Raw genomic sequence first — 12454 nt, 5'->3', positions numbered from 1 at the left:
ACCATAGGTGTTCTCGGACATTCCTTGAAGAGATCTTAGCTCAAGGGGAACCATAGCCTGAACTCAGAGAGCATGGAATGGCAGGCTGGGATGTGGTCCAGGCCTCTGACCTTATGTCACCTTGCCCTATACCCCTGAATCCAGACAGATCAGGTGTCCCCTTATCCTCTGCAAGGCCTTTCAGAGTCCCCAGAGAATGAAGGAACGTGTCAAGTAATGTTGTCCCCAGAATGTAAATTTCTTGTTCCCACTGCCTGCCTGGCCTAGAGCAGGTGCTCACTATATACCTGCTGAATGTGTGAAGGGATGAATCAAGGGTCCTGCCACTGCTGCAGACTGGCTATGTGACCTCAGGTCAGTTCCTTGCCGTCTGTGCCACAGTGCCCCCCTTTGTAAAACAAGGTGAGCCAAATAGTCACGAATGTCCTTCCCAGCTCCGGATCCAGGTCCCTGCTGCCCTAGTTGCAACCCCCATCTCCAAATCCCCAGTGGAAGGAAAGCAACGGGTCACACGAGAGGATGCAGAAGTGGCTTTTATTGGTAGGGGTGCAGGGTGACGAGCATAAAGACTACTGTCTCAACTATGAGGTCATTCTGGTTGGGCTCAGGCTTTTTCACTCCATGGATGCTGGCATCACCTTCCCAGAGGGAGATGCTACAAGAGAATGCCGTCAAGCCACTGGGAATTAATCTGGAATGAGACCACAGGGGGTTAGGTCATTGACAGCAAAGGGGCCTTTACGGGCATCTGCTATTCAGCAGACACTGCTGCCCAAATTCTTTCCAACAACATCCTGCAGGTTCTAAGGCCTTGAAGAGGGGCCTGGCACCTGTGGTTTGGGGTCTTTCTCTGGCACCTGGCACTGACCCATCCTTATCCCTTCACTCTCCCCTTCCCTCACCTTAGGAACAATAGAAGACATAAAAAGACTAATCAGAGGCCAAGACTGGAGCCAGGGTTCAGGGCTCAGTATGTGATCAGGATCATGGATCAGTCTGAGATCAGGGTCAGGGCCCAATTTGTGACTAATGTCAGGGTTCAGTCAATAACTGGGGTTGAAGCTCAGTCTGTGGCTAGGATCCAAGGTCACAGCGGGTGTGTGATTAAGGCTCAGGGTTCGGAGTATAACCAGGATCAGGTCTCCGTTTGGGACTAAGGTCAAGCCTCAGTCTAAGACCAAGACCAAGACTTGGTCTGCTGCTAGAAAAACAAGAGAATGCAGGCTTTGCTTTGGCTTCACTGTAGGCCCCCAAAGAGGAGCCTCATCCTCCCTTAGCATGGGGCACAGAGCCTGGCCCCTCACCAGTGGGGAAAATCGCAGGGGTCCTCCTCTTCTGCCCTCTTCAGATACTGATTTGCTGGTTGATTCCATGCTGAAGATTGTCTGGAGAAACAAAATCAATAGCAGGCTTCAGTCTCCATCAAATAAAAACCAGACCTCAATGGCTGCCACTCTCCAGTGGGTCAGTCTGACAGCCAGAGGACCTCGAGCATGTCACTCTACCTCTCTGAGCTTCATTTGTTCATTTGTAAGATGAGTACAATGACAGTACCAACCCCACGGGGTCGTTGTGAGGATCCAATGAGCTGGTGTATGCAGAGCACAGAGTTATTGCTCAAAGAACTGGACCTGCAGCTATTTTCATAAAAGGGCCACCTCCAGGACCCTGACATATCCACTTACCCCATTTCTATTGCCTCGGCATCCCTAGCAACCCCAGCCATGCCTGGAGACCCAAGGCCAAAGAAAGCCCCCAGTGTCTGGAGGAGAAGCCCTAGCTTCTCGTAAGAAGGGATAAAGAAGGGAAGGTGTTTATTAGCAATGCCCACTGGATATTTGGCTCTTTATGCCTTTTCTTTTAATCCACTCAACAAACTCAAAATGTTTACAACCTTGTTATACCCGGGAGAAAACCGGGGCTCAGAAAGGCAGAGCCACTTGACCAAGGCCACACAGTTGCTAAGAAGCAGAGCCAGGATTTGAACTCAGATCTGGCCCATCTTCTTTCTTACATCATTCTGCCAGGCAGCTTCTGCAGGTTTACAAAAGGATGACAGTAGAGAGCTCTCAGAGGCCTATAGAACCCCCTCCATTCTGCAGGGATCCTTCTAGACACACTCTCCCAATTTGCTTAGGGTGTTGGGTCCCCTGACCAGATCTGCCTGTGGGGTGGGCACAGAGCTGCATGCCTGCCCTGGGAAGGCTGCACAGGGAACGTCTCTACTTCCCCAGGCTGTGACTTACCAATGGCATTCTGAATGAAATCCACATTCAAGGCAGAGGTGATGGCCTGGACCAGTGGGCACATCTGAGTGGGGAGAGAGAGAAGGAGAAGGACCGGAAGAGGAAAAAGGACAGATCCATTATCAGCTGGGAGGCAGGTTTCAGCTGATAGCCCAATGAGAATTTTGCACTTCAGAAGGAAAGGAGCCCAGAAAGTATAGCCAGGCCTTCCATACTGCCCCCCACCAAGCCTGGCTCTGGGCCCCAAAGAGTGGAAGACTCGCCTGCTTCTGCACCAGGAAGGACACAGTCTTTCTTGTTACGCTGGACACAATATTTGCGAGCTTGCTGACCAGTTCACTCCGTCTGGAAAAGAGAAGGAACTAATAACACATGGTCAAGTGGGCAGAGTGGCCAAGTGACAGGGGTGGGGTGAGGGTAGGAGACGGCAAAGCACCTTGAAGGCAGGTAAGCAAACTCTAGGGACTCTGCAATGCCTTTCGAAGCACAGAGCTTCCGTCCAAGAGAATCATTACTTAGAACCCCGTGTTTGACCAGCAGCTCACCCCAATATCTCATGAGAATCTCATCATAACCCCATTCATTTCTTAAACAATTATTTATAGAGCAGCAACTATATTTCAGAGACCAAGCTAGACTGGGGATATGGGAATGAGCAAAACACAAACAGCTCCTAGCTTGGTCCCTAAACATTAAACAAGTCATGCTAAGGCTGGCTCCTTCCCCCTTCAGTTCTCAGCATAACTTTCACCTCCTCATGGTAGCCCATCCTGACTGCTCACCTAAGGGAGGGCTTTGTATCATAGTTTCCTGTTAAGTGTGCTGCTCTGCCCATGGCTCATCACAATCTGACATTCTCCTGTATTGAGGGACTGAATGCTCGCCTGTCTGCCTTTCTCTCAGGACAAAAATATGCATAAGAACTGGGTCCTTGTCTGTTGTCACCAATAAGTTCTCCAGAGCTCATAACACTGCCTGCCCGGCATGTAACAGATGCTCAATACGTTTTCAGCTGAAAGAATGAATGAAATAAACATACAATTAAATATATAATAACAACTTGTGTCAAGTACTCTGAAGAGTGGGAGTAGATACTTTTGAGAGAATCAAAGGAACCTTGTATTAGACCATGAAGGATGAAAAATATGTTGAGTTGGAGTTGGGGAAAGGGTGTTTTAAATAGCCAGAAGAGCCTGTGCACAGGTCTGGAGGTGGGAAGGAGCTAGTCTGAGGCACAGAGCAAAGGCCAGCATGTTTGGAGCAGGGCGAGCGAGGGAAGAGTACAGTGATGTGAGGATGGAGCCAGATCACACAGAGCCTAGGTGGCAATAAGTAGGGCTTGGGATTCCATCCAAAGTGGAAAGAAAAACCCTGAGAGGATTTGGAGCAGCACAGTGGAATGCCATTTTACAGATATGGACACTGAGACCCAGAGGCAGTGCCTAGCAGGGATCAGGCCTCTAAATTTGCATCCCAGCCTTTCCACCTAACATCAGGCCCTGAGGGCCATTCTTTGGTTTGAGGTGGGGTCTTTAAGCAACGTCTGACCAGATCCCTTGTGGGGGTAGAGTGGATTGTCCTCTGCTCACGGCCCAGACTTATTTCCTACCAAAGCAAACCTGCCCCAGTCCTCAGCTTCCAGAGCATTTCTCCTCTCCTAGCCACAGCTAGGGTGTCCCTTTCTGTCTCCACCTTCTTCTGGGGGCCAAACTTACTCTTACACAGTTTAAAATGTAGATTTTGTGGATTAAGAGGGAACAATGATTTAAATGGAGAGCATTACGTTTTCAAGATCTCATTTCAGGAATTTTCCAGTGGAGGACCATTTGGGGACAATCTGAAATTAGAGCCCATGGTGGGCATTTACTCCTCTTCCCCCTCCCAACTGGAGGCAGGAAGATAAATGCAATTGATGAAGATGATGTTGATGATGATGATGATGATGATGATGATGATGACTGAGAACATTACATAATGATGAAAGGGTAATTCTTCAAGATGCCATAGCAATCCAAAATATGCATGCACCTAACAACAGAGCTTCAAAAAGCAAGAAGGAAAGTTCCGATAGAGCTGAAAGATGAAATAAGCAAATTCACGATTACAGTTGGAGAGGTCAACACTCCTGTTTCAGTAATGGAAAGAACAAGGAGACAGAAAGTCAGTATGGGTATTTTTATTACTGAGAGCTTAGTATGTACCAGGTTTCATGCTAAACACTTATATTTTTTTGGTCAGCTCAGCAGACTATGAGTAGGTATTACTGTCATCTTCAGCTTATAGATGTGAAAACTGAGACTGAGAGAGATTAAATTGGTTACGAAGTTACAAGGTAGTGACAGCACTGGTATTTGAACCTAGGTTTGTCTGACTACAGAGCTTAAACTCTTTTCATCACATGTGCCACCTCCCAGGTATAGGAATAGTGATGAAATTAGGGGTCCTCAACTCCTCTGAGAGCCCAGCTCTACTGAAATGGATGTGCCTTACCTGCCCAGCAAGGTGAGCTGGATACTGGCTGGGTCACTGATGCATTCTCTCTGGACCACTAGGGGGAGGCCAGTCTGGGGACTGGTTTCAATTCTGACACTAGTCAGGAGATCCAAGGAAGCCTTCAGGTTGACTGTCTGGCCAAGGAGAGGCCTGCGGGAAATAAGGTTCACAGTGAAGAAGGGTCTAGAAGGACTTTCACATTGCCCACTCAGGTTCCTTTACTTGTGTGGACAATATCTAGGATATCTACGGATAATGCCAACATTGTCCATGTTCTTTATGGGATTAACATATTTACATTAAGGGCTTCTTTTTCTAGCCACATGGGTTTGGTTTATATGAAATTCTTATATAGTGTCACGCTAATAATGAAAATAATAATAGTTAGGATTTATTGAACACAAATTATGTATTAGGCAGTTTTAAAAAGTATTTTACCTGGATCAATCCATTTAATCATTAGCATGAGGGAAATACCATGAGGGAAGGTACTATCATCTCAATTTTTAGAATGAGAAAAAGTTGGTATAGAGAGATTAAGTAACTCTCCCAAGATCTCATAGCTAACAAATGATGGAATTATAATGCATGTAACTTATAAACATTATCCACAGGTGCTCATTTTCCTATCCTGCTCTTTTAAAGTAATTAATATGCTTTAAAGTTATATTATATAGTATACACTATTATATGCATTTATCCATAATGGTCACTGCTATTTAAGGAGAATCTTGAAAGACAAAATAATGCTGGGGAAAATTTTGCCAAAGAGTTATAAATGTTCATGTTTTCTCAATGTTTGCAAATTTTACAATTAGATAAATGTTATGGTTCCGGAAATATATTTAATAGAAAATTCTTTTGAAAGAGACTTGGTTATGGCCAAAGTTCATCAAAACTTTTTAAACTTTAGGATTCCAGAGTGGGAAAGGTCTCCTCATTTACAGATTGGGAGACTGAGGCCCAAGGCCACACGGCAGTGTGGAAAAGTGCCCGATTCCAATTTGGAGATCCCTTGACTATGCTGCACTGCCTCCCCAAATTCCAAATTCTAATACATACTCACAAGGACTGGATGACATTAGCAGTGATGGGGAACCTCAGGTTAAGGTTTCTGCCATCAGGAGCCAGTTCAGTTCTGACATCCAGGATGTGGGTATCACTGATTCTCAACCTGTCCAAAAACCAGAATTCACCCTTGTCACTCCTCATGACAGCCATTTGCTGAGCACTGCTTGATGCCAGCGTTGTGCTGAGCATTTGGTCTCATCAACCTTGCCTGCTTTGGTCTTTACCATAGCCCTCTTCAGAGGTTTGATTGTCTCCATTTTATGGCATGGCATACTAAGGATCAGACAGATGTGGTTTTCCCCAAGATTCTAGGGGAAATAATTGCCCGAGCCAGAATTTGAACCTAGAACTGTTTCACTCCAAAACTCTATGTGTGGAGCCAGCGGGTGTGAATTCCAGTTTCCTCTCTCCTAAGGGGATTCAGACTTTTATTCTCAGCTATATTTGGAGAAGAAAGTCTTATTCCTTGGAAAATGGAATTCAGGCAATAACAAAAAGGTGGAAATGATAATGAAGAGAGCCTTCACCCTGACCTTGAAATTACAGAATGTGGAAGCCCAAACTCATGCAATGTCCAGATTGGCCCTGTGGCCTGCCTCTTATATACTCAAGCTATGGTGGACCTGGCCTCAGACCACCTTGGCTTTGTGAGAAAAACAGTGTTTGTCACCTTTCTGTCTTTAATCTTAAACTTACCCCCCGCCCCACACCATGTATTCTCTTTTCTTGGAGCAAAGATCTCTACTATGAAGATCTCTACCAACTCACCCCAAATCCTTGTCCTTAACTGGAAAGATACTAGGAAAGCCATTGTTCACCAAGTTTTCAGCATCCTGGAACTTCTGCTTGGTCGATTGCCAAACCTTAGAATCCTGAAATGTGGCCACATCGTCCTTCTCTTTCCCAAGGACAGCTGACAAAAAAGATTGCTGTTTAGTGTTATATACTACTTATGAAGCAGCTATTATGTGCCAAGTACTAGATAAGACTATTTGCCTATGTTATTTCATTTAATCTTCATAACTCAGTGAGGAAGGTATTGATATTATCCATAGTTTACAGATGAAAAAATAAAGGATGAAATTTTAAGAAATGTGCCTAAAGTTCCTCCATGCTGTTTCTCCATGCTGCCTTCATTCTAATATATATTCATTATTTATCAACGAAGCAATCAATCAATTGACCAGGCAATTGATGATGCTTGTACACCAGCTTCTCGTAGTGACTTAGGGGTCTATTGCTTTAAATGAGATGTCCACGTGAATTTAAAAACTAAGTCAAACAAAATGGGAGAATAAACTAAAATATGGAAAATATAGAATTAAGAAAAAAAAAATATGACTCCAATCCATAAACAAAGCAAATGAGAGTCCCAGGATGAGAGCTTTGCAGCGGCCCAGGAGCAGAAGGACATAATGTCCTAATGGGAGGTCTCCAAAGAAAAGAGAGATTAGATAGAACAGATGTAGAATGGTGCATACGGAAAGAGTTAAGAATATATGTGTAAAATAATTCGAGTGAGAAACAACAAGGCAATTACTAACTCAAGAGAAAACAAAAGGCTATAGGAAAAGATATGTAATCATAGTACTGTAACTTGGCTCTGCCATGGATAGTATCTATTTAGTTACAGCGATGCAAATAGAGAATCCTAATTTAAATAAAACTATGTCTGGTACTATAACTCACTAAGTGAACTTGGCCCAGACATTTCTGTTTCTGAGCTCAGTTTTCTCAGGAGTAAAATCTGAGACTGGGTCCTTTCTGTATGTTTGAAGGTTGTCTAAGCTCTTACAAGATCTGAAAGGCATTCATTTACAGAAGTTACTATGTCCTATAAATGTTTGTCAATGTGCTTTTAATGTTTCCAGAAAATGAAAAGGAAGTCAAAGTTCTTTTAAGAAATCAAAATAAAAAGGAGATATAATTAAATATAAAAGTAGATATACAGCTACCTAGGCCAGGTAGAGTTAATTTCCTCGATTTCCAATGAGTTAATACAAATCTATAAGAAACCTAAACAACCCAATAGAAGAATATGCACAAAATATTTAAGTTAAAATAGGTAAAAAGCTAAAAAATATGTAAAAATGAGTGGTTTCTTCCATCATTAGAGAAATGTAAAGTGACATGAACTAGAATCTTTCATCTCTGAGGCTGGCAAAATATTTAAGTTGTCCATACCAGTGCTGTCAAGAGAGCAGAAAGAAAGATACTCTCACGGACTGTTGAAGAAAATATTGGCAGGGATTATTTTTCAACATACACTGTAACTTAAAATGTACATATCTTTTAACTTTTGAAATCTCTTTTAGGAATTTATTCTATGCATATATTGGAAAAACTTTACCATGATTTAATATGTAAAAGTGTATTCATTTAAATATTGCTTATTAATAGAAAAATAATAAGTGAATGAACCAGGTACTGAGCAACCAATCACTTTTCCCAATAAACCACACTTAAAAGGCAGCCCCTGGTGGCAGCTCCTGGTAATGCAGGCATAGTGTTTAGAAGGCGGGCTTCTGGTTGCCACCTATCATCACTCCTGTTAACTCACCTTCAAGTGTATTGTCAACAGTATCAAGTCCTTTATCAAGAATAGATTTCAGGCTATTCACAGCACTACCCAGGTGGTTGTCAAGATTCTCAAGAAGAGATGCCGATGTCCCAGTGAGCAGGCCGCACAAGAGAACAAGTTTCCAAAGCTGAAACATCTTGTCCTGACACCTGAACATTCATGGGAGGAATAAAAGTGAGAATTAGCAGAAGGAAAAGGAATCAATGAGTACCTACCACTCTTTTTAAAAAGATTTTTTTTAATTTTTAACATTTTCTTTTTTTACTTTTTCTCCCTCCCTGCTTTCCCCCTTCCGCCTCCCCCACTGGGAGTACCTACCACTCTTAACTTAACATTGCTTTAAGATAAATGTGCTTATCTCCTGTTTTACAGATGGGCAACCTAGGGCAGAAAGCTAGAGCAACTTGCCTAGAGACACACAGCCAGTGAGTGGAGGAGCTGTGGTTTGAAAAATTACACTAGACTCTAAGTCCATGCTCTTTACACAAAGGTCCTTTCCACATGCTGGCTTCTTTGCCTGAAACATCTGTCTTCTTCTTTGCATTTTTTTTTTTTTTTTTACCAAAGTCACTTCCTGTTGACTCTCCGGCTTTAGTAAAACATCATGCCTTCTTTGAAATCCACTTTAGACCCCTCCCCAGAGTCTAGGGGAAGGACTCCACCCCATATTTTTTCTGCCTTCTTTCTCTGATCAGAGTCCTGGGTACCAATTACCTGATGACTTGTCAGTCTCTACCACCAGGCTGTGAACTCCTTAGAGAAGGAACTGTGACTTATTTCACTGTCGAATCTCCAGCCCCCAGCAAAAAGCCTGCACCCAGTTCAGTACGACAAGTAAACATTTGCAGAATAAAAGTATGAACAAATAACTGGGCACCACGTCATGACCTTGCATTGCTCATCAGTTTGACACTTCTCTGAACATAATCTATATCTATCTCTTAAATTTTTATATTCAAAATATTAACTAATCCAAGCAGCCCCATCACTCTGCCTCCTGCCCTCAATGCCTTCTGAAGACCACTTTTTGGGATGTTGTCAAGGGGAAGCCCACCACTCACAGGTTTGGAGAAGGATGCTCACGAATCCTTGTTTCCCTGGACAGTCTCCTGGAATTCTTCTGGGTGGTGGTGGCCCTTATATTGGCAGGTACAGGATGAGAAGCTGTCCATGGAAGCAAGCCCTGGTTCCGGGGCCATCCAAGGAGACTCCAAAGAAAATAACCCCTATCCAGGATGAGCAGAGAGACTTCCAACCCAAAGGTCACCCAGGATGCTTGAGTTGGAATGAATGTATATGGGGAGAACTTTCTGCCAAGACTAAGATTGGGTTCTCATGGAGTCTCTAGCTGCCAAGATGGTGGCCATTGTGCGTGGGGATTAGGGTGAAAACTACAGATAGACAAATTGGAGAATTGCTAGTGGGAAAACCTATAGTGATCATCCATCCTAATTCTGTCATCATTTGGAAGCAAAGCTCAGAGAGGGGAAGCAACAAACCTGAGGTCACCCAGCAAGACATGGACAGAGATGGGGCCAGAACTATGGCCCACAGAAAGTTAGAACAGCAACCAGAAAGGTCATTCTGCCCAATCCTCTCTGCTGTCTGAGCGCTCTCTACAATATCTCTCATGGTGGAGAGATATTGAATGTTTGCAGTGATGGGGAACTCACCACCCCTTATGCCTGCCTGTTCTCACCCTGAGAGTGAACAAAATCTGCCTCTATATTATTATGTGTGGGTAGCAGCGAGGCCCAGAAAGGTTAAATGCCTTGCCTGAGGCTGCACAGCCAGTGTCAAGAGACACGCATCACAGCCTCATCCTTGGCGTCCCTCTGCACACTTGCCCCATCCACGCTACTCAGCACAGCAGCCAGAGGTGTGTCACTCAGCTGAAACCCAAAGTCCTACCATGCCCTACAGGAGACTGTGTCATCTGCTCACTGCCTCTCCAAACTTATCTCCTACCTCTCCTTCCCGGTCCCTACCTGTCTTCTTTCTAGTCCAGAAGATTCCGACCTCTTTTCTGCTTTGGGCCTTTGCATAAGCCATTCTCTCTGCCCAGGACTCTTCTCCCCAGCTGCCCCCAGCTCTTGATGTCACTTCTTCAGAACCTCCCTGACCGCCCACATGAGGTGGCCCCTCCTCATCATCTCTAACCTCATCTCCATGATGGCTTCTTTCACAGCAAATCACAATTTTATTTAAAATTTTTTTTTCTCAGCCCTCAGCAAATTGTTGCCACGCTGCGCTCCAAGGCTTTCCTCACTTGTGGGTTTCAGAGACTCTGACCTGTCTCTAGAATGTTCCAAGCCTCTCTTTGGGACATCCTATAAAACTAGCCACTACCTGGGAATGTGGTGAGGTCCCCATTACCAGAGATACTCAGAAATTGGATTCAGTGACTGCTAAGCTCCTGTGAGACTTGACGTGACTTTGAGATGTGACTCTGAGCTGTGATTCTAAATTTCCTTGGTCTATTGCTCAAAGACCACTCTTTCACATTTTGTGATCCTTCTTGAGTCCCCTTTCTACCTGAGTCCGGCTGTCCCCACATGGATATTTTCCCCTCAGGCTTCGTGTCACTTCCCTTTTCTCAGCCTCCCACCTCCTAAGACCTTACCTTTGCCCTGCTGTGGCCTCCTGGGGTCACAGTGGCTCAGCTGGGTGCTGTTTCTCAGCATGGACCACACCCAGGACAAAGCCAGCATCTCCTACTGGCATTGGCTGCCTCACACAGCTGAGCTCTGAGGTGACACTAACTAGAAGCTCTCGTCCCCTAGGCATGGGTCTGGGAGAGTGGCACAAAGGCAGTAAAACAAGCAGAGGACCCTGTCCTCTCACATGCAGCTCAAAGGCCCTGCTCTCTGGGGAGCCTTATTCTCAGGTCAACCCAATGCTCTGCAGCTCCACTGGCCTCAGCTCACATAAAGACAGGACTTTGCCACACCCTCAAAGGCCTGTATCTGCTAAAGCATTTGGCTGACCCCCAAGCCTGGTCTACACTAAGCTAAATCTCCCAAAGTGGGGAAAACCATGCCTTCCTTCTTCCTGGGTCTTCTGGTTCCTACTCCCAATAGTGTGTGCGAAACTCTTAAACAAGCATGTACACACTTACACATATGTATATGTGCATGTCCACGCATACACACGTGTTCATGCATGCACATGAACAAGACAGCACAAGCTAGACTCATATGAAGACAACAGATACATCTCACTGCCTACAGTGAGGAGAACCTTTTACAGAATCACGGAGACCATATTACCACTGTTCTGAATGAAAGGGCTCCCTACCCACAAAGACAGATTGGGGTCTCCTCAGATTGCCTGAATCTGTTTGTTTGTTTGTTTGTTTGTTTTCCTTAAAGACTTTAGATACAATTATCTGGTAAAGCCGAATGGAAAATGAAGCCAATGCTAAGAAAATAAAAAAATACTGGATCTAGCTGTGCCTGAAGTCATACATTCCCTTGGACTTTTCAGCTCAAATACATGTCTCCCTCCCTTTCTCTGTGAATTGGATTTCTGCCACCGAAACCCACAGCACTCCTGACTCATGCATTTTGAAGATTCATATCAACATCCTTGAGGGTCACCCGCTGCACTTGAAACAGAGAAGAGCTTAGAGTGTATCAATTTAACCTCCTTGCTGGGAAGTTTGGGGAGCCTGTGGCCCAGAGAAGGAGAAGGATTCATCCGAGGCCACACGAATAAACTTGAACCCCACTTATTTTCCTCTTTTATTGCCTATCTTTTAGTTTTGCTGGAATTTTCTCCTCTGGGTAATAGCCTGAAAAACAAAAATTAAACAGAATTACCTAGGACGCTTATTTAAAATATGAGTGCTTGGAGCAGTGTGAAGAAGCGAAGACGACCCGCAGACTGACCAAAGCCCACGCCACTGCATCCCCACGTCCAGTGCCTAGGTCCTGGGGCTGGCGCCATCATGCCCAAGAGAAAAGCTGAGTGGGATGCTGAAGGAGATCAAGCCAGGGTGAAAGCTCAACCACAGAGAAGACTGCAAGGTTATCTGCTACACCTGCTGCTTCAACACCAGAGC

The 12454-nt window shown here is 44.6% G+C and overlaps 1 protein-coding gene across 1 annotated transcript; it reads right to left on the bottom strand.

Moving 5' to 3' along the window:
* Window positions 1–534: 534 nt before the first annotated feature.
* On the bottom strand, window positions 535–9016 carry BPIFA2 (BPI fold containing family A member 2). The gene is made up of 9 exons (XM_039863713.1): window positions 8710–9016; window positions 8371–8540; window positions 6579–6723; window positions 5806–5913; window positions 4737–4889; window positions 2510–2591; window positions 2247–2310; window positions 1686–1728; window positions 535–691 (listed from the first exon to the last, which is right to left on the bottom strand). Exons 2-9 carry the CDS (start codon window positions 8525–8527, stop codon window positions 535–537), a joined length of 909 nt encoding a protein of 302 aa, XP_039719647.1. The 5' UTR covers window positions 8528–8540; window positions 8710–9016.
* Window positions 9017–12454: the final 3438 nt, after the last annotated feature.

This window comes from Pteropus medius, unplaced genomic scaffold (genome assembly GCF_902729225.1).
Source record: "Pteropus medius unplaced genomic scaffold, Ma_sr-lr_union100, whole genome shotgun sequence".
In the NCBI taxonomy this organism is placed as follows: domain Eukaryota; kingdom Metazoa; phylum Chordata; class Mammalia; order Chiroptera; family Pteropodidae; genus Pteropus; species Pteropus medius.
Note: the sequence above shows the minus strand (reverse complement) of the source record. Positions and strands in the feature narration are given on the sequence as shown.